At 39.6% G+C, this 21,906-nt stretch overlaps 1 protein-coding gene across 1 annotated transcript in view; it reads left to right on the forward strand.

The window, feature by feature from the left end:
• The window catches only part of cntnap3 (contactin associated protein family member 3), a 128,902-nt gene extending 111,820 nt beyond the window's left edge, over positions 1-17,082 (forward strand). Inside the window, exons 20-24 of the mRNA XM_088336283.1 lie at positions 2,083-2,216; positions 9,372-9,459; positions 11,602-11,820; positions 12,937-12,999; positions 14,071-17,082. Of these exons, the coding sequence (XP_088192409.1) occupies positions 2,083-2,216; positions 9,372-9,459; positions 11,602-11,820; positions 12,937-12,999; positions 14,071-14,267 (701 nt within the window). The 3' untranslated portion in view covers positions 14,268-17,082. The remainder of the gene's footprint in view (positions 1-2,082; positions 2,217-9,371; positions 9,460-11,601; positions 11,821-12,936; positions 13,000-14,070) is intronic.
• Positions 17,083-21,906: the final 4,824 nt, after the last annotated feature.

A 21,906-nucleotide genomic window follows, 5' to 3' on the forward strand; every position in this document is an offset into this window, starting at 1 on the left:
AATGCATTCAATCGTGTTCACTCCTTTTCAGTTATTTCCAATGATACCAAATTTGTAAGGGTGGAGCTTTGTTATCTTGACTTCACCATAGAAGAAAACGGCTTCCCTCAGTGCAAGCACTTTTTATGGGAAGAGGAGGAGTAAGTGTTTAATACTTTTTTGAAACATATTGTGTCTTGAAATACTGTTGGCATTTTCTTAAAAAGACTATGAACAAGTTAATGTGTTGTTTGCGTTATTTTAAGCGTATTTGAGATGAGTATTTAAGTGTTTAAAAAATGTCCTCCGTAGTGGACATTTGAAGTGATTTAATACATTTTGCTCTTTTATGACCAAACATTCAAATGTATTGGCCCTAAAGTACTAGAGTAACAATTTAGCAGAATCCATGACCAGAAATCACTTTTACTAATATAGAAACTCCATCAAGCTGGTCAACGACCTTGGTGTTTCAGATGAAGAAAAAACAAGTTTTCTCTTGTGGAGAATCATTTCCCTCAGGAAAGGGAAAGCTGTCCAAGTCTGCCCAGAACAGGAAAATTGTCCATTGCCAAGCAAATCGTTTCTTATACTGGCCAGTGTGCCAGTATGTATCGAGCAAACCAAACCTAACTGGACCTAAGGTATTTGTCTTGGCTGCACCAACTTGTCTAATTTGGGATTTTGTTGTCCACGAAGGCAAGACTACTTTTCCAGCTGTAAGTGAAAAGGGCGTCGGGAAGAAGTTGTTCTTCAATCGACAGTCTGTTCCCCATGGCACCCACCTGTTCTTTGACAGGTATTTTACAATAATCAACCTCATTGACACCCTGATGACAAAAGGAATGACAGCGATTGGAACCAAAGATCCAAAGGAATGCAAGATCATAGACAAAGAGCTCTTCCAAAAGAAAAGAGGGTCAGGAGAAATTGTTGTGAGACAAAGCACACCTGAACTTTCTGTCATAATGCGTGTGACAACAAGCCATCTGTCCTGGCATCATCTGCTTATGGAATTGAACCTCAGGACAATCGCAGAAGATGGTCCAAGATAGAGAATACATTTGTCCAAGGGTCAAGGCCACTGGCAATTGCGGAGTAAAACACCAACCAACATGGGTGGAGTGGACTTGATCAATCAAATGTTGAGCTTCCACAGGATCTTCTCTCGCACTAAAAATGGTGCTTGCAATTTTCTATATTTTTTTACCTGGGAATCACTAACTCGTGGCTTTAGTATAAGAGTGACTGCCAGTGTCTGGGGACGAAACAAAGGCTTCTTGACTTCAAATTGCCTCATGGTTAAGGGTTAGTTGCTTGTGCCCAACAGGACATGCAGAAAGTCAGAGCAAAGATGACTAGACTCCCCCACGTCCATAATGGAAACTACAGCCGAATGCAGCTCTGAGACACTATGGTGCTCTGCATCTTCCAGAGACGGTGGATGAACACACATGCATCAATGTGTCACCAATCTTGCTGCAACAGTAAAACATATGCTATGTGCTACAAGTGCAAGATGTTTCTTTGATTTTCCATAAAAGGGAATTACTTTTTGAGGTATCATACCAAATAAGCATAATTTAAACAAAAGTAAAACCATGGTGGACAAATATGTCTAGGTTGAACACTTCAAGTTGACTTTTTAATATTTTTGTTGGACTGTTTCTCAATGACATCATAACTTCACAACAACAAAATTGCAGTATTCCAATTACTTTAACTACATTGGGGAATTTTAAAATAATTTTACATTCTTTTTCCTGGTTGTCAGGAGAATAGCACAGTGCTGTCCTTTATTGGAATTAATTAGCATACTTGAAAGGAGCTTTAAACTCGGTGTGAAGGAAAACTGTTCTATTCTTCGCTGCTGCGAAGACAGCTGAACGTGTCTTCTTAATGTAGGTGTAATATTGGAAAAATTAATTTCTGTCATTGATAGGCAATGAGCTCTAATCCTCTTTAATATGCAAAGCTCCTCATTGAGATTCAGTGCTCGGATGAAAGATGCAACTTTGTACTAACAATAAATGATTCCTGGGCAGGATAAGAAATAAGAAAAAGGTTTCAATTTTCTGTGTGCGTGTGTCTGTGTGTGTGCAGAAAAGTTGGAAGTACGCTACAAGCTCCACGGCAGCAAGGAAGCCGAAGTGTTGAAAAGCCAACTTAAGGGTTTCGCAGACGGGCGTCTGCATACTGTGGTCGTCAGCAGAGTGATGGACGCCGTGTCTCTGCAGGTAGGGTAAAACAAACAAATTGGACGGACCAAAATTCACAAAGGAGCCCATTAGAAGTGGTGTACAATTTTTCACTCACTTGACCCTACCACATTTGCACTGAAGGAAACCAGTTTACTTTTACAAAAATATTTTCTTCTATACTGACAACCAGTGGCGCACCGTGAATTTTACACATGGGGCTTTATTCCAGTCTCAATCAGTGATGTTTCATGCAATTAACAAAACTGAGCAAATTCCTGTGGCACACTAGACAAGGTCTCGCGGCACGCTACTGTGCCCTGGCACGCTAGTTTGAAAACATTGCTCAAGAGCATCTTTCGGTCCAGAAAATGTGGCACTGTAAATGACATCCAGGGAGTTTGGATTCTTGAAAAAGTCTTAAAACCTGAAAATTGGAAATCAGTAACCTGAGTTGTAAACATCTGATTTTGCACTCACATTAAAACGGCTGTTTAAATGTCAAAAAATATTAATAATGTTCATCCTTGGCGTCCTTTGAAGACACAAATTTACCATAGCCACTATATTGAGCTGCCAGGTTGACAGACTTTACTTTATCTTTCCCTTTAAGTCTCAATTCTTCATTTTTCACACTCTCGATAATATTCTTTTTATCGGGTTATGACACTCAGAATTGACGAGCAGTCCTAGTGGAGATGACAAGGTTGCGTAAGGAACATGTAAAGAGCCTCTGATGAAATATTCATCATCTTTTTGGCACTTGATGATGTATAAAGTCCTCTCATCACCTAATTGTCTGAAAATAAAATCCAAGGTGACTTTCTCTGTCTGCATTAGTGTCTTTCCAATTGTGTCTCATGCAACATCAGTCATAAGCATTTATTGTAACGATAAATACAAAATAGCCGGCATTGTTAAATGGAAGCTAAGCTTAGACAAACAACTGATCATCCTGGATTTGTGATTTGGTTGAAACGCCTAGCAGTAGCATAATTGCCGACCTGGAGTGAGCCGTTAGAGATTATATTTACATTGTTTGATATTACTATTAAAGGAATACTTAAAATTAAAAAAATCTATATTTCGTTTTTAATCATTGATTAAATTTATTACGTTTTTAGATGTGTTTAAATTTGTTATTGGACTACTTACAGTGAGTACAAATGTAAGAGTTCTATATCTTACTAACAGTGATAAAGGGTGATAAAGGGAATAATTAATTTTTCTTTTTGTTTGAAATCAGATTCAGATTCAGATTCAGATTCAGATCTACTTTTGTATGTATCATTGTATTCAGGAAGGCAATTTTATTCACTCAAAGTCGAAGAAATTAAATTGGTAAAAAGAAAAAAGTATATATATATATATAATATATATTCATGTATATTCATATTTAATAGAGGGTCTGGCAAACTTTTTGAGTCACAGGCCGCATTGGTCTAAGTAAATTGCATAAGGGGCTAAGAAGGTATTGATTTTACTTTTTGTATATCCCGATGCAGTCTTGAATCCAATACCTTGGCCATATCATATCATCGCTGCTATTTTAAAATCTCAGTCTTAAAGCATTTTTTTCAATGTAAACATTTTAATTATGCAAAAAAATGAAAATATTTGGGATTTTTTTTTTTTGATCGCAGCAATGGTATGAGTCTATGAAATAATTTGTACATTTTACATTTCAGTGTTTTCCTATGGATGGACTAGTTAGATAGATAGATAGATAGATAGATAGATAGATAGATAGATAGATAGATAGATAGATAGATAGATAGATAGATAGATACTTTATTCATCCCCTAAGGGAAATTCACATTTCCAGCAGCATCCCTGAGCTGAGAACAGTACAATAATAAAGCCAAAAGAATACAATATACAAATACCCAGTGTGACGTGCAAATGCCCACTGTAGCGTGTTATATAGAGTAACTAAATAGTGCTACACAGAATACATATTGCAGTAAGATTCGGTAATATCCAATGTAGGTGGTGTGGTTTAATGTGGGCCTTTACTCTGCCGGGTGGAGTTAAAGAGCCTCATGGCATGAGGAAGAAAAGATCTCTTCAGTCTGTCCGTAGTACAAGACAGTGACAGCAGTCTGTCGCTGAAACTGCTCTTCTGTCTGGAGATAATGCTGTGTAGTGGATGCGATGGATTGTCCATGATTGACCTCAGCTTTTTCAGTGCTCGTCTCTCAGCTACTGTTGTTAGGCTGTCCAGCTCTTTGCCCACAACAGAGCTCGCTTTCCTAGCCAGTTTATTGAGACGAGAGGCATCCTTCTTCTTGACGCTGCCTCGCCAACACGCTGCCGCATAGAAGAGGGCGCTTGCCACTACTGTCTCATAGAATATTTTCAGGAGCTTTTTGCAGATGTTGAAGGAGGCCAGCCTTCTGAGGAAGTAAAGTCGGCTTTGCCCTTTCCTACATAGAGCTTCTGTGTTGGCAGTCCAGTCCAGTTTGTTGTCCAGCTGCACATCCAGGTATTTGTAGGTCTGGACAAATTCTACACATTCTCCCTTGATGGTTAATCAATTAACAATCAACATTCACAATCGATGCAAATTAATATATAAAGTCCCCTTTTTTAAGCATTGAATTTGATATTATGCATTGAAAAACTTAAAATGCAATAGGGTTAGCTGAGAAAGGTTTTTTTTTGCATAAATAATAAAATAAATGCATAATCAAAAAAATTGTGGCTAAAGAAAAATGTACCCATCCATTTGAATATTGGGTACACTTATACTGACACTGGCATAAATTATAGCAGTGCAATGTTTGTGTTAAAAAAATGATAGTTCACCGTAAGAATAGTGCAATCAAAATAAGTACAATAACATTTAGCAGCAATACAAATCTCAAAACAAGTCACAAGATTTATAGTTTTAATTACCATCTTATATATATTTTACTTTTAACTTTTAATTTGGCAGGCTGGATCCAGAATCCTGACGGGCCGCTTGTGGCCTCCAGGCGGTAGTTTGCCCACCCATGGTATAGTATATTTTTCATAAAATGGAAGTTTCGAGGCTACGAGTAAACTTTGGAAACTGACTGGCTAAAGCTAGCACATTGGTCATGATCCTTGTTCAGTGCATCTTTATCTAACAAACGCTGCTCGACATGAAAGAAGCTGCATGGGCAGAGAAGCCGACTTGCCGGCTCTTTGAAGCAGGAACTTAAAAGATTTCTGCCGGGATTTAAAGCTTTAGCCCGACAAACCACGTCAGACTTCCGAAACAGGGGTTGTCGGTAGCAGTTTGCGCAGGGTCACCCGTCTTTATAGGTTCATCTTCTGTCTGACAAGATTTAAGGCAGACATGGTTCACAAGGCAAAGATTTAGCTTGGCTTCCACAAAGAAGATCTGGAGATGTTTTCCTTTTATTTTTATTTTGACTTGACAAACATGTGTGTTTATAAGACAGAATGTTAAACAGAGCTGTAGGTTTTGTGGACTATGTCTGAATATTGGTTCCTTTATGACAAATAACCTTTAAAGGACTTAAAAAAATCAGCCTCTTAAGCCATTTGTGTTCATTAACATGACATTTTCTAATCAAGCAAAATTGATTTGTATAGCCCTTAATCATAAAAGGTCTTAAAGGGCTCTGCAGACAACCATTACTACATCCCTGGAGCTGAAAAAACTCCCAAAAACTAAGCATGAGGGAAATGTTGAGAAGGGACCGCACCTGAGGTAACCCCCCTTCCAGGATGTCCAGAGTGCAATGGATGTTGCAAGGGCATCAACAAACAAAACCCAGTCACCTTCAACAATAAGTTCCAATTGACAACAACCTTCCAGTCTCGAAACCTTGGTCAATTGCAGCAACCTCGAGATCTCTGAAGGCAATATACAATGATAACATTAATAAATTATCATAAAAAATACCAAGTATGAGCTATTTGAATGTTGACCATGAGCCCAATGGAAAATCTGTTTTTTACAGTGGAGCACGGATGAATACTGCAGATAAGAAAAGCACCAAAACGACTATATGTATTTGTATTTACTGTGACAATACCGTTTTGGGAAAACAGATAATATTTAAATCATTATACTTACCTCAAAATCCATGTTTGCTGGGGCCTAAGGAAATTCAACCACAGAAATAATTGATCTTTTGCACATTCCCGGCGCTTTATTCTTTCTTAAGTTGGAAAAATTCCTCACTTTTGCATGTTAAATCTCTAATGCCAAAATCCATTAAGAAGTCTCTGAAACCTAAGCCTGGGATAAAAAGACAGTTATTATTTATAATCACTATGTATATTAAGGTTTTGGGTGCTCTGAGGAGAGTGATGAGCACCAAGAGTATGAGTATGGATGTTAAGAGGGGACTGTATGAGAGTGTGATTGTGCAGACTGGGTTGTATGGTGCAGAGACTTGGAGCCTGAATGCAGATTTGAGAAGGAAATTAAATCTTTTTGAGATGAAGTGTTTGAGGAGTATGTTAGGAGTGACGAGATTGGACAGATTGAGAAATGAAATTGTGAGAGACAGAACTGGAGTAGTAGTGGAACTGAGCAAGCGTGTGGATAAGAGAGTACTCGGTTCGTTTGGACACATGGAGAGGATGGATAAGGAGCAAATGTTGAAGAGGATCTACAGAGCAGAAGTCACTGGAAGGAGAACAAGAGGAAGGCCGCGAATGACGTGCATGGATGGTGTTATGAGTGTACTACAGGAGAGAGGTCTAAAACTAGTCAAAGCTAGAGCTATTGTTGGTGATAGAAATGAGTGGAGAGGTGTTGTAAAAGGATAGTGGGATGTTTGGGCACGTTCTAAGGGATGGGCAGGGCCTGTATGATGCGGCAGGGGTAAACCAGTGAAAGCTGTCGGGCCCTGCTGTTGAACAGAAAAGTGTGTTGTGTCACCCTGACCCGGGTGACATGGCCGCTTTCTTGTGTCCCGTTTCATCTGGAGGGACGAAAGCATGACCAACTTGGGTGCCGAGGTGCTTAACTTGTTTGGGTGTTTAGGCATTTGGGTTGGCCATGGTCCAAAAACATTTTTGTGTGTTTTTTGCTATTTTTTCCCTTTTATTTTTTTTGTTATTGAATGTGTTTGTCTTGCTGTCAGTCACCCCTCTTGAGGGATATGACCATGGTAGGTAGATAGATAGATAGATAGATAGATAGATAGATAGATAGATAGATAGATAGATAGATGGATATTAAATTTGCATATTTCAGTTGTGACTGATTCCAGTTCATTTGAATCCCCTCCAGAGCAAAACAATATTTGTGTCATTATCAAACAATACTAATTTTAATATCCTCAATACCTTACAAATGTCACCTTAGAATCCAGTACTTACCCCCGGAAGAGGCCACAGGCATAATAATCTCCTAATCCCTCGTATTGCTTCCTGTCCCTTGATTAACTCCTCATGCAGTGTAGTACAACCCCCCTAACCCCTAACCCCATAGCATTCAAGTTTATTGATTTAATAAATTATGATTGATGGTGTCGAATATTCCGACTGCGTACTGTTTGTTGTATATTGGCTTTGTTATTTCCTCAATTGATTCAATTAATGCTCGAGATGTTGAGCTATTCAATCTGAATCCGTATTGACTGTCAGAGAATAATTTATGCTTATCAATACGTTTTTTTTAAAACATTGTTCCAATATTTTGGGAACATGTGAAAGTAATGAGACCGGCCTGTAATTTGTGAAGTGGTTTTGGGATTTTTTTTTTTGGGGCAGTTTGGGTCTAAAATTTCATCATCATACATGTCATTCTTTTCAATGTTATTATCAATGAAATATTGAGGCTAACTTTGCTGTCTTGAGCCGGGTTTAATAATACTCAAGACATCTCGTATTCTTTTAATATTGTTTTTATAATTGTTTAATACTTAACAATAAAATCATTTCTTAAACGCCTGCCGATTACGTAGAGCAGTTTGATCGGGTGGGCAGTTGCAGGAGTGGACGGAGTTGATTGGGTGAGTGGTAGGGGGCTTCATTCTCACAGGCGCCAACTGCGCTAAAGGAAAATTTTAGTTTGCAGTATTTTGTGACATTTTTACATAGAACTGCTTGCACCCTGTTTTGAAACCATTATCCACGAAACAAAAGAAGGTAAAAATGAGCCTCAATGGTCTTAAGTAACTATGGGAGGGAGACAAGTTTAAAATGTTTTTTGTGGATATGGGACAGAGGCTCTGGCATCATTTCATATATTTTATCATATCATCCAACAGAACAAAGTGAAATCAAATGCGTGGAAAAATTAGCTTTTGTCCGGAGTGCGGCTTTGGCAACTTTGTTGAATTTTTGTCATGAAATATATAATATGGCTCTCTCAAATAAATAAATAAATAAATAAATAATCATAAGATTGTGCTATTATGGCTCTTTGGGTCAAAAAGGTTCCTGACCCCTGCCATATTGGCTTGAATGCTACTTGAATCCTACAGAGGGAAGTCAGACTATGTTTCTGGTGTGCTCTCTAAATGTGTGCACGTAACTGAGCTTATGCCTTCATACGCAAGGTCTGCTTAACGAACCTTGCAAGTAGTCTTTCAATTCGCATAATCCAGACTAAATTCTCCCAAACTTAAAAAGTGTGGGTACACGAATGTGATGTTGTTGCCACCATTTCTGTATGCTTATGTAACCGGTCCAGACATAGACGCTATTGCGCTTGTGCGACTCCTAGCAGAGATTTATTTTGTATAGAAATGCCTCTTTCTGTTGGAAAAACATGTCTGGCGACAATGGTCAACTATTTCCATCATCGAATTTTGTGGACAATATCGACTAATCTTTGCAGCCCTCGTTCTCTGATTACAAAAAGTTTGGACTAATTCTTTTAGTGTGTCCACGAAGAATGAGAATTGGCCAGCGTCGGAAATAAAATTCGAAAAAGTGATAAGCGGTCGTAATTCTTTTTTTGAATCTTTGCTGTCACATAACTGGAACATTTTAAGTGCCTTTCTTTCCTTAGCCCTCATTAAATTCACCTCCAGCGCAAAACTTTGCCACCCTTGATTGAATGTTTTTCATTTGAGATTCTAATTCTGTGGAAGCGCCTTCATCTGCCCCCACGCTCGACCGCTGGGAGCAGCTGTTACCGACCTCTCTGAGGACATACTTGAGCTTCTATATGCTGATCAGTAAAATAACTTTCATCGCCATTACTTTTAAGCCGTGTTGTGTTTCTCTCATATCCAGATTGATCAAAAAAGCAAAGAAAACTTCAACTTGACATCTGACGTCGAATTTAACGGCGTGAGGTCACTGCTGCTCGGTAAAGTACAAGGTGAGTGAAAGAATAAACACTTTAAAATTCTGTCATCGAAGTTGGTTTCAGATTGTTTGCACCATATATTGTAGAGCAGGGGTCGGGAACCTTTTTGACTCAAAGAGCCATAAAAGCAAAAAATATTAATTTTATTTTGGGAAAGAGCCACACCATATATTATGAGACAAATTTACTAAATTGCTAAACCCGCGCCCCAGACAAAAGCTTAGTCTTCAGCACATTTATTTTTGATGATTTGATAAAAATTATGAAAAGAGAATAATGCCAGAGCCCCTGTCCCAAATTCAACAAACAGACCACTTTAAACTTGTCTCTTTCTTGCAATGACTCAAGATCGGTTAAACTCCTTTTGACCCTTTTTTTCATACATATTGGTTTCAAAACCAGATGTACCAGTTTTAAGGGTTATTGATCTATCTTCGTTATTCATTATCCATTATCCAGCACCGAATCCTGGCCACAATCCTACTGCACTTGTAAATGTTAAAGAAAATTGCATTAGATTTTATCTTATCATTACACTATTTTCATTCACGGTGCCACATTGCCGCAAAGCGTGAAGCAGCGATAGCCGAAGCGCCAATTAGCGAGGGGTCTCTACTTCCTAATGCTACTTTGAATTAACGGCCGATAAACATTGACCATTTCATGATGATCCAGATGCTCAAAAAAGAAGAATTGAAAAAAGCCTGTCAGTCAAGCAAGTGGGCCGTTAAAGTCTAACGCTGACTAGCTAGAGGGCACGGTCGTACTTTCACCGGCCTTTAACTGCTGGTGTCAAATCGTAAACAAGGGAAAGCGATGGCAAAGTGGGTTTTCTGTCACTTCCTGCCAAGCCCGTCATCCATCAGCAAAGTAAATAGAGAGTCGAGCATGGTGGGTGTCAGGGACCCTAGAGGAGCTTTTAGGTTTAGGTTACGCGTGTCATTGCACAGTCGAGGTCATGAAGCTGGGACAGGGTTTGCAAATTTCTGTTTACAAAATATTGTGGATAAAACGAGTGAAACAAACGGCTGAGGAAATGTAATTTTATTATCGTGGACCCTTTTAACAAATAGAAAAAAAATTATAGTAACATACAGTAGCATTTCTGTACGTAAAAACATATATGAGCCTGCAAAAACGGTGATGCAGAAAAAACCCTACAATGTAAATGTCAAGTGTACAAATAAAAATATTGTTTCCAAAAAATCCAAGTAAAAAAAAACACTAATGTTATGGTAGATATTCGTTTGCATGATTGGCAATATTGTCACACAAAAGTCAAACATAAAACAGAAGGCCGTTAAAACCAAAGAAAATGATGATAAAACAAATGTTAAGGATATACGTTAAAATAATGCTTTTTATACCATCAAAAGGAACTATAATACATTGATTTTGAAAAAGTCTTTAACGCGGTAAAGAGTTGTGTTTAAAAATAATCCGGAAACGCGTAACTTCTTTGTAATGCTCTAGATCAGGAGGCTTTAGCTCAGGAGGTAAAGTGCTTGGCTCCATGTTATGTCGAAGTGTCTTTGGGCAAGACACTGAATCCCTAATGCCCCCGATAGCAGATAGTTGCCTTGCATGGTTGACGCTGCTATCGGTTAGTTAGTGTTTAAAAGGGAAAAGTGTGAAGCACAATGTAAAGCGCTTTGGGAGGTCTTCATTGACTTGAAAAGCGCTACATAAATGCAGACCATTTACATTTACATCAGGCTGGGGTGCTCATTAACATCAATCACGATCTTCAGGTTTATTTTCAAAATAAGTAATGAAAAATATTAGAAATGAGCACTCACATGTTGACATATTGTGATTACATGTTCAACTATTTTGCATGTATAGGTTGAAGAGCACTGGTGGTGAGACAATTCAATAATGACCCATGCTAATGTGACCGACGTGAAAGATGCAACTGATAATATAGGAAACAGCAAAGAATTGTACCAAACCATTTGCATAGATGTACAGCAAAATCTGTAACTTGTTCAAATAAATTGAGGATGTGCATTAGTGATTCAGTGTTGTGAGGGTTGAACAAGTCATTTTTAGATTTTCAGGTCTGAGCAGTGAAACATACAAAAGAAATTGAACAAATTGTATTACAAATGATGGCATTAGAACCGCCATTGAAAGTCTTATCGTTCCCCGCAGAGGCCAACGAGGTTGATCCTGATCTTTTGCGTTTATCCTCGCTGGGCTTCAGCGGTTGTTTGTCAGTGGTCCGCTTCAATTCCATCAGCCCCCTCAAAGAGGCGCTGCTGAGGCCACAAGCCGGGACCGTTCACATCAGCGGGCCGCTAGAGCGCTCCAACTGCGGCTCCACGGAGGCGTCAAACCCCTACGCTGAACACAACACACCCCACTTATCGGGTGAGACCTATAAAACACTAGCTTACCATGCTAATGCTAATTATCACCACATTTTAAAAAATGGTTATTGACCAAGGGCGTCAAACATGTGGCCTGCGGGCCGGATCAGGCCCGCCTGGGTTTTTAAACGAGAAAAACGAAATGCGGTTTTTATATTCATCTGCTGGATGTCGCCAAAGCCAGGCGCTACTCACAAAGCGACTGGAGTTGTATTTAATTCTCTCTCTCCTTCTTTCTTTATTTCTTCTTTCTCTCATTCTCTCTTTCTTTCTCTCTCTCATTCTCTCTTTCTTTCTCTATCTCTTATTTCTTTATTTCGCTCTCTCTTTTTTGTCTCTCTGTTTCTGTCGCTTTTTCTCTCTCTCTCTCTTTCTCCTTCTTTCTGTCACTCCGATTTTCTTTCTTTCTCATTAATTTACTAGTCCGGCCCCCCTAGGATTTTTTTTCTACCATGTGGCCCCCGAACTTAAATGAGTTTGACACCCCTGTTTTAAAATGTAACATCATTTCTGACTTACAATGTATTTTTTTGACTTGTGACCTGTCATTTCGTTTTGGGCACCAGTTACAATCAGAATTTTGATGAGCGTTAGCTTCATGACATCAGTTTAACAACCAGAAGAGTGCTTTCCGAGTAATCAAGTAATGTTCACTACAAAAAAACAATATTATTCTGTTAATGCTACCCTCAAGTTTATTGTCAATTGAACACAGGACAAAATAATTGTACACGTATTCAAAACAGTAGCAGTTTTTTCCTGCCTTTCCTAAACATGTCTGTATGTTTTATACAGCTAAAAGTACAGTCATATTATATTGAAACATTTGCTATATATCTTTTTCTTGGTTGACTGTGTTTGAATTTATATTATCTGAACTCAGCATCTGAAAGAGTAGGCTTCACTTAAGATCGACAGATACAGTAAAACGGGCGCTTGTATGGATGGAGGGACAGATGATTATAAATCGCTTGAGTTTTTCCGCCGTGCTGGGTGTTTATTTTCCGCCTGGTCGCTTTGAGCCTCATCAGTCATCTGCGTGACTTTGCAATCTGCTTTGCGCTAACCTTCCTTTCTTGTTTTCTGTTCTTCCTCTTCTTGCCTTTCTCTACGGTAGACCCATCAGGTTCTGGTCAACCTTTGGTCAATGCCATGCGGACAGACTCAGCACTCATTGGAGGTACAACTTTGCCGCTTTTATTGGACTGTAAAAGGAAATATGGGGGGAGATTTCATCCGATGGGGCTTTACCTTTCTTGCCCTCAAGGCCATCTTTGTTTATAATAAATTTCGTTTGACTTTATTTTTTTCTCTGTCTGCATTAATTTCTTCACAGGGTTGCCATCTGTTGCTCTGCAGAAATAATCGAGCTTGATCACAATTTCCTTACTCGTGTTTCACAGTCAAAGCACTGCCATGTATGAAGATTAAAATGGCTATAAAGAGGAAGGATGGAAGAAAGGAAGCAGGGTAGGAGGGACGAGGGGAGAATGAAGAAAGGAAGGAGGGGAGGATGGTAGGAAAGACGGAAGGATGGTAGAAGGGAAGGAAGGAAGGAAGGGTGGAAGGAGGGAAGGGAGGAAGGAAGGTAGGGAGGATGAAAGGATTAAAAGGAGGATGGATCGAATGATTTAGGAAGGGACGGAGGGAAGAATTTCGGGAGAAAGGGGAAGGATTGAGGGAGGGAGGGAAGGAGCTAGTGAGGTAGGAAGGGAGTGAGGGAGGGAGTGAGGGAAAGAGTGAGGGAGGAAGGAGAGGGCAAGGAGGTAGGGATGACCGGTTAGAGGCAGGTAGGAAGGAGAGAGGTAGGTAGGAAGGAGGGATGACCGGTTAGAGGCAGGAAGGAAGGAGGCATGACTGGTTAGAGGCAGGAAGGAAGGAGGGATGACAGGGATAGATGGAGGAATTATAGTAAAGTAGGAAAATGGAAGAGTATGTACCTAAAAAGGAAGGAAAGAATGTATGAAAAGAAGAGGAAGAGAAAATGTGAGCAATAGGGAACAAGAAAAAGAATGTAAGGAAGAAAAAATGTAAGAAAGTGGGAAAACAGGAGGGAGCATAATACAAAGGGAAAGGGGGACTCAAGAAAGGAAGAAAATCAATATCTAATTTCACCTTCCTGGTCAAAGGTGGAATTCACCACTATCATGCCAAAAGTTCTGAAATATCCATCCAGCCATACATTTTAAATCTACTTCTTTCTGGCTATTTTGCTCATTAGTTCAACAGATTTATGACTTTTCCCCCACAGGCCTAATCGCGGTAATCATCTTTGTGACGGTGGCCGGCCTGGCTGTGGGGGCCAAGATCCTGTATCGGCGGAAGGAGACATACCGCGACAAAGAAGTCCAAAGCAGTCGGCGTGAGGAAAGCCAAGATCTCCCCTTTGAACACCAAACGGACTCCCAGAATGCTTCGGAGCAGAACACAAAGGAATACTTCATTTGACAACATGGAGGGGAAGGCGCTCACATGGGTCACACGTGTAAATAGTTGTACACACGTGTACATATTCAACAATGTCAACAACAACTCTGTGTCTTTGTTGAAAGTTTTACGACAGTTTTGAAAGTTTCTCAAGTGAAGCGGGGAGAGGAATCGGCGGATAACCCCAGCTATTATGGGCTGAAGGGTACACGCCAAAGTGACATGGAAACTCCAAGGACGTTTTAGCCAATAAAAACTGGAAGGAAGTCATGTTAAAAAAAAAGAACAATGCAGAAATCTATGTGATTGATTTTTGTGATGTATGCTAAAAAAAAATTCAACACAGAGCACAAAATACTTGTTGTGCCGGGGGTCGGGAACGTATGGTTCGTGAGTCAGGTATTGTCATTTCATGAGTACATCTGGCTTAGGGGTAAAACATGGGCCATGTACATCATTCCCGTTTTAGTAGACAAAAAGCCGAAGCAACACAGTAGGCAATTAGTTCTTTCCAGCGAAAACTGTACAGGCCGAGTCCCAACTACAGATTACTGTCGCGGTGTTACACCAACAGGCCCCGTTATGGCTGCACATTTCCATAGAATCCTGTATATGAAAGCTCATTAAACAATATATGTCCACTGTTGAGACACTTTATGATGAAAACCTACAGAACAAACTGTAAACAACCGAAATGCGGGCAAAGCACCCATAACAATTTGATTGGGTTTGCGATAGAAGTGGGTGGATCTCTGCACATAGCAAACTCCCCCAAAATACATCCATATCCTTCTCAGTTGCAGTATTTAGTGACATTCTGAGAAGAAAAATTTGATGTGGTGTATTTTTACATATGGTACACGGGTTCTGGCATTATTATTATTATGTCATAGATATTAAACATCACACCGTGAAATAAAATATCCTGAAAAATTAGATTTTTTTTTCCTGGAGAGCAGATTTTTTATTTATTTATTTTGTTTTGAAATGTATGGTGTTCTCAAAAAAAAAATATTTATGGCTGTTTGAGTCAAAAAGAATCCCGACCCCTGCACTAAATGCATATTTGCTATTTCAGTATTTCTTATTGTGTCCCAGCACCTTTGGGTTTTTGACAGATATAATCACTATGGGCAGTAATTGAGTTAAAAAACATGTACTGAAAGGTGCGCAAAGGTAAATGTTAATGATTGTTATAAAAAATGACTCGAATGGGAAAAAAAAAAAAGTGTGTTCAGATACTTTTAAAGTGAGATCAAACCGGGAAGAAAAAGATCCGGATCTCAACTCGCCTCCATCCCTCATCCCCTTTTGTTGGCCTGGCTGAGGTAACGATCCTGGTGAAAAAGACATCCGATTGTGGTTGCTTTATTCTCGCTGTCCTACTGAATTATTGATCCCATCAACGTTGCTGAAGCCGGACTGAAATCCCCAAAACGGACCTGTGAAATGTCTTTATATCCTCAAAAGCTGATTTAATGTTTTTTTTCGTTCATTCTTATCTCATTTCCCTCCCGCCTGCTGCAAGCTTGCGGCAGCTATCTGAAAGTCCTTTGAGAGCTTTTGAAGCGTCCCCAAAGGAGGCCGCCGGCGGTCCGTAGCGACGGCGCTTGTTTTTTGGAAGAGCTCATTTCGACGCCGCCAAACGCGTCAGGCGCTCATGGACGTAATGAAGAAGCGTCACGACTGAGCCGAACCGATTGACAACTCGGCAGCTGTTTGTCAAGCAGACGGCGAGAGTTTTAATGAGGGAACTTTCAGCAGCTTCAAGGTGCATTTCGTGTTTCATCTCTGGAGCACATTTTCTCTTTTTATACAGTTTTTTTTTCCTTTTTTCGCTTTCCCGCTGCTTCTCGAGCAACAAAGGGTGAAAAGAATCGAACGGCCTTGGCTGTTTGAAGGTCGGGACCAAAGTCTTTGAAAAAAAAACAGTAAGCATTGTAAAGATGATTGGGTTAAGAATAATTCAAGTTTGGGTCAAAAGTTGACCAACCCGATTGATAAGTCTAAATTTAAGTAGACGTTTAAAAAGAGACGACATCAATGGATTCCAAACTTGCAGGGAGGACAGGGAGAGAAGGCTTCATATATGAAAGTCCAACCTGACCTCACCTTAGCCCTTTATTTTTATTAAGTCTGCGAAGTCAAAAAAGCCCTGAATCAAAGAACGGCAACATGACTTGCCAGTGGCAGAGATGTAATAGTCAAAACAACAAAACGGTGCAGAATAATAGTCATAGGCATCCGAGGCAATCTCCTTTGCAGGTGTCCAATATTAAAAACGTAATAAACTTATCACTGATGTTTGGGTCATTCGACCCAATGTCCTTTGTTGTTTTGAAGAAACGACCCCCATATCAATATAATCATATTTTTGTTTTTTTTGTATGAAAAAAACGTATCCCAATACTTTGGTCCTTTGGTGATAACGTACAATGATAATAAATTAATGATTTCTATGAACTTGAGTGAGCAGCTATAAATACACCACGGCATATTTAAAGCACATTTTACCTTTGTTCTTGACTGTTGACACACAATATTAAAAGTCATTTTATAAATAGACAATGCCCTTCTTTTCTCTTACTCTAATAATCGGGCCTCATGCCGTCTCTGATACAAGACTCATAACTTTCAGCCATATCTTCTCATCTGTTTTGAAATTAACACAGCAATAACATGTTCCTTTGATTGTGAGCGGTCGTGCTATTAATAACCAAACAGGTTTTGATGATTACACCTTTGTTATTTTCTTAAAAAACAATGCGAAAACAGTCTTTGTGCTACTCTGCTGATACAAATACCCATGCTTGTCATTGCAAATTGACAGCGAGGCTACTATTGAACAGATTGTGATTAAATGGAAAAATTCGTTCAGTTCTTTGTTTGTGCGGTTATATTTAACTTGAACAATGTTTAAAGATTATTAAGATATTTATCAATCCCCCAGAAAGAGTCAGAAATGTGTTCTTGACTCTAGCCACCTCCCACTAGGGGGATATAGCTCCGGTAATTCAGGGTTGGGTAGGGTTACTTTAACTTGATTACTTTCAATTACTTTTGGATTACTCCAATACCAAATATGCTAATAAAAGACAAAAGAAACTAAATATTAAACAAATTATGACTCACAACACGTGGTAAGCTTTCTCTCCTGGCTTTGATCTCTTTGATCTCCGGCAAAACTAACATAAAATGCGACAGAAACAAAATGAAAATAAATCCAAACAGCTTGCCAACATCATTTTTGCCATTCCATGTATTCCGTTACTCCCCGAGCCTGCACAAAATTTAGTAATTTTATTCATATTTAGTTTCTTTTGTCTTTTACTAGCATATTTAGTATTGGAGTAATCCAAAAGTAATTGAAAGTAACCAAGTAAAAGTAACCCTACCCAACCCTGTCCGGTATGTGTATATATATATATATATATATATATATATATATATATATATATATATATATATATATATATATATATGTAAAAAAAACAAAACATCCAAACATAACAATGCCCATTCACATTTTGGCTTTTCTAAAACCAGTGGTGGGCCGTCGGGGCCAGCAAAGCCTTCTCTGCTGGCCTAACGTAACCAGACATCATTAACATAATTGAAACAAAAGTCAATTTTAAATGTATTTTTCCAAAGTGTATACTTGTTGAGATTATATTTTATGCATTTGGTAGTTGTTAGAATCAGAACAAATGGTAGACCCAAACACGTAATGTTTCACTCAAAAGTTTATTGGGATATCGAGGAAACAAACGCCAGCGATCCGGTGCTTGCTGGACAGGGGGGGAGGGCAGCTCACGGGATCAGAGCGCGATCGGAATGCGGAAGTGGATTTGCCGGGGTAGGAGATTGGAGCGTGGTCAAACGGGGAAAAACGGGTCGATAGACGGAGTGGGAGGTCAGAGCGTGGTCGGTGGTCAAAAACGGGTCGTTAGCCGGAGCGCGAGATAAGAGCATGGTTAATGGACAAAACGGGTTGATAGCCGGAGCAGGAGATCAGAGCGTGGTTGGTGGTCAAAAACGGGTCAATAGCCGGAGGCAATGGGACATCAGGAACAGACGAGTAGGATACGGAAAAAGACAGGACCGACGGGAGCCAGAGCCAAAGTGCTTGCCTTTCGTATGCAGAGGTTCGCTGACAGCCTGACAAGGAGTGACTGGAGTACTGGGTATAAATAGGAGGGGAATCAATCAGGCAACTAGCAGCAGCTGGCACCAAACGAGCGGGCAAATTTGAGTGCAATTAATAATCATGACAGTAGCACTCTTTGCATAAATGTAAGGTCTGAGTATTTATCCAATCATAATTCAGATAGCCTGTGTCGACACCCTGAAATAAATCTGCAGAATAAACAGTGCCGGCGTCAGTGCACAATAAGTGAAGCTGATAGATAGTTGCAAAAGCCAATTTGATCCAGAGTAAGCAACAACAGGCCAGCTAGAAAGTCTCATGTTGAACGTGACATGTATGTGTTTTGTGATTGGATACTCCCTTGAGTTAAGAGAAGGCAGTGCTATAAAGATCAACCAGGAAACATCATTGCTTTTTTAAAGTTAAAAAAAAAGTTAAATGTGTCGGAACAAAAATTTGAACCCACAACGGCGATAGCAGGTGACATTAAACATTTTTGGGAAGAAAGCCATTTTCAAGACGGACCTTTCAAGAGATCGCAGGAGGAGGTCAAACTTTGAGGACATTCCTTTTGATTTTTTTCTTTAATGTTTACAGTATGTGTACATTTTATTGATAAATGCTCCAAAAAATAGCCTGTGTTGTACACGAAAAAGGTGATGTTGACTCCAAGTCGTGGCACGTGTGCCTCTGTGTAGAATTTTTCGAACCGTGATGCCATAAATGATGGTATTTGGATGTATATTTGTTCAAACCAGCCTAAGTCAGACATCACTGAAGGCCGCCACAGTCTAAAATCCTTAACAGGTTATTGCAATAAATTGCAATCAAAAAACGAATCTTTTCTCGGACATTTGGGGAGTGTAGGAAAGGGAGTGCTCACAAAACAATGCTTCAATCAATAAAACGAGGAACAAAGTAGCAAAGCAGCATGAACAAAAGCAGACCAGGACACAGACAATTAAGGGGATGCCTTCAGCGATACTTGCAAGGACCTGACAACCACTGTGATACGTCTTAACACAATACAAGAGGCTGAGGGAGTTGATTAGCTGACAAACTGAAGAACAAGGAGATGCTTGCAAAATTAGATCGACAGACATTAAGAAACACAAATTGGGGTTCAGTGACATGTGGTGAGGTTTGTGTCTAGAGAGGCAGAGATTTACAAATAGATAAACATCATTGATTGGCAGAGCAATAAAGGAATATACAGTCGTATCTACTAGTGATCCCATGAGCCAAGAAATCCGCAGGTTCAAGAGCGTTCTTTATTCGCGCCCTGGTGCTGTGGGATGCTCTTCCCCCTGAGATTCGATATGCAACCTCAGTGGAACTGTTTGAATCTAGGCTTAAAACACACTTCTATTCCATAGCATATAAATAATCTAGATTTAATGTTGACAATATCTGCGTTTTATTTGTTATTGCAACATCCATTGCAGCCTGGTCATTTTGGAAGGGGGATAACCTCATGTGAGGTCCCTTCTCAAGGTTTCTTCATTTTCCTCATGCTGAGGTTTTTGAGTTTTTCTTTGCCCTCATGTAGGTTTTAGATCAGGGGATGGTGTAATAATAGTCTGTGGTTTGCAATAAGCCGGTGGTCTGTGCAGCCTTTTGAGACACTTTGTGATTAAGGTCGTCACAAATAAACATAACTTAACTTACTGTCTATCTATACTATACTATCTCTTGATACGAGCTTAATCTGTTACAGGATTGTGCTTGTAGCTTAAATTGTTTGTATAACGGGCAAATTTTCCCGATATGAAAAAGTAGCTGGTCCGCTCCTTCTCTCCCAAAAGCATCTAAGTGAACACTAAAGAGTGATAACACATCTTCCTCATCACTAAAATAGATTCAAATTGTAGTTAAACATAAAAAAAATCAGTAATAACATAAATAAGAAGATATTGACGAACGAAAATGTGAGTTTATTATGAGGACTTACAATGGAGTCTCTGTAAAGAATGCGTGCATGTGGTGTTGAGGAAGGGGGGTTTGGGTAAGAGGAGGTGCTAGAAGGAGTCACAGAGATTGCATACCGGTCAACTTATACATTTTTGTTTTGATTCACTCACATGCGCCCACTGCTCTGAAGGGAAATACATCAATGAACTTTTCGTTTGCAGTTTGTTTTTGTTATTACATATATACAAGGAACTCTGCTTGCACCTTGTTTTGAAGCCATTATTTACGGGGGGAAAATGAGGGTCAAAATGAGCCTCAATGTTCTCAAGTAACTAAAAGAGCGAGACAAGTTTAAAGTGGTATATTTGTTGATATGGGACACAGGCTCTGGCATTATTCTTAATTCTTAAATTTGATTAAGTCCTCTAACGTCACACAGAGAAATAAAATACAAAATCTTTGTCTGGAAAGCGGGTTTGACGGATTTGCTGAATATTGTCTTAAAATATAGGGAATGGCTTTCTCCCCCCCAAAAAAATTAAAATTGTTTGCGTTTCTTTGGGTCAAAAAGGTTCCCGACCCTTGAACTATAACATATAAAAGAAATGTTTTATCGTTTTACCTGAACAATTAGATGAAGTCTAAAAGCACCGACAGATACATATGAAAAAAGCCCACGCAAGGAGAAAACCAAAATGACTGGATGGCTTGACTTGGTGTTAGCTAGCTAATATATTTATCTATCTATCTGTCAGGAAGGACCAGAACAGAGCAGGGGACCCCAGAGCGTTCGTTACAAGTCTTTATTTGGGGAAGCACAAGGGTTAGCGGGAAACACGATGACCGTCGAACGTCAGCAGCAACGTCGTGAAGACAACTTCGGAAGACGTAGCTAATCGTAGCGTGGGACGGAAGCAGGTCGAGTTTACCAGGACTGGAGAGAAGATCGTAGCGTGGACGGAAGCAGGTCGAATCGGAGGCAGGCAGGCAGAATCAGGTAAACAAGAAGGCACAGGTAATCGGGAGAGTCTTACGGGGTACAGAAGTAATCCTCCGACCAAGAGGTCTCCGCGTAGCATGCTTAAAAAGGGAACATTAACCAATCAGGAAGCACATTCCAGCGCGCCACATGATTACCCTAGGTGGCTCCACTTGGGTAATCATGACACTATCTATGAAATGAAATGATATGCATTTTATATAGCGCTTTTCAAGTGAATGAAGACTTCCCAAAGCACTTTACAATGTGCTTCACATTTACCCATTCATACACACTCACACATGAATAGTGGCCGTGCAGCCATGCAAGGCGCCAACCTGCTTATTGGGGGCATTAGGGGTTCAGTATCTTACCCAAGGACACTTCGACATGTAACACAGAGGAGCCGGGATTCGAACTGCGATCTCTTGATCCCAAGACGAGCGCTCAATCTCCTGAGCTACTCTCTATCTATCTATCTATCTATCTATCTATCTATCTATCTATCTATCTATCTATCTATCTATCTATCTATCTATCTATCCATCTATCTATCTATCTATCTATCTATCTATCTATCTATCCACCTCGGTCATATCCCTCAGGAGGGTGACCGACAGCAA

The sequence above is a fragment of the Urocampus carinirostris genome, chromosome 1 (genome assembly GCF_059441175.1).
Source record: "Urocampus carinirostris isolate Australia breed hairy pipefish chromosome 1, RoL_Ucar_1.0, whole genome shotgun sequence".
NCBI lineage: Eukaryota > Metazoa > Chordata > Actinopteri > Syngnathiformes > Syngnathidae > Urocampus > Urocampus carinirostris.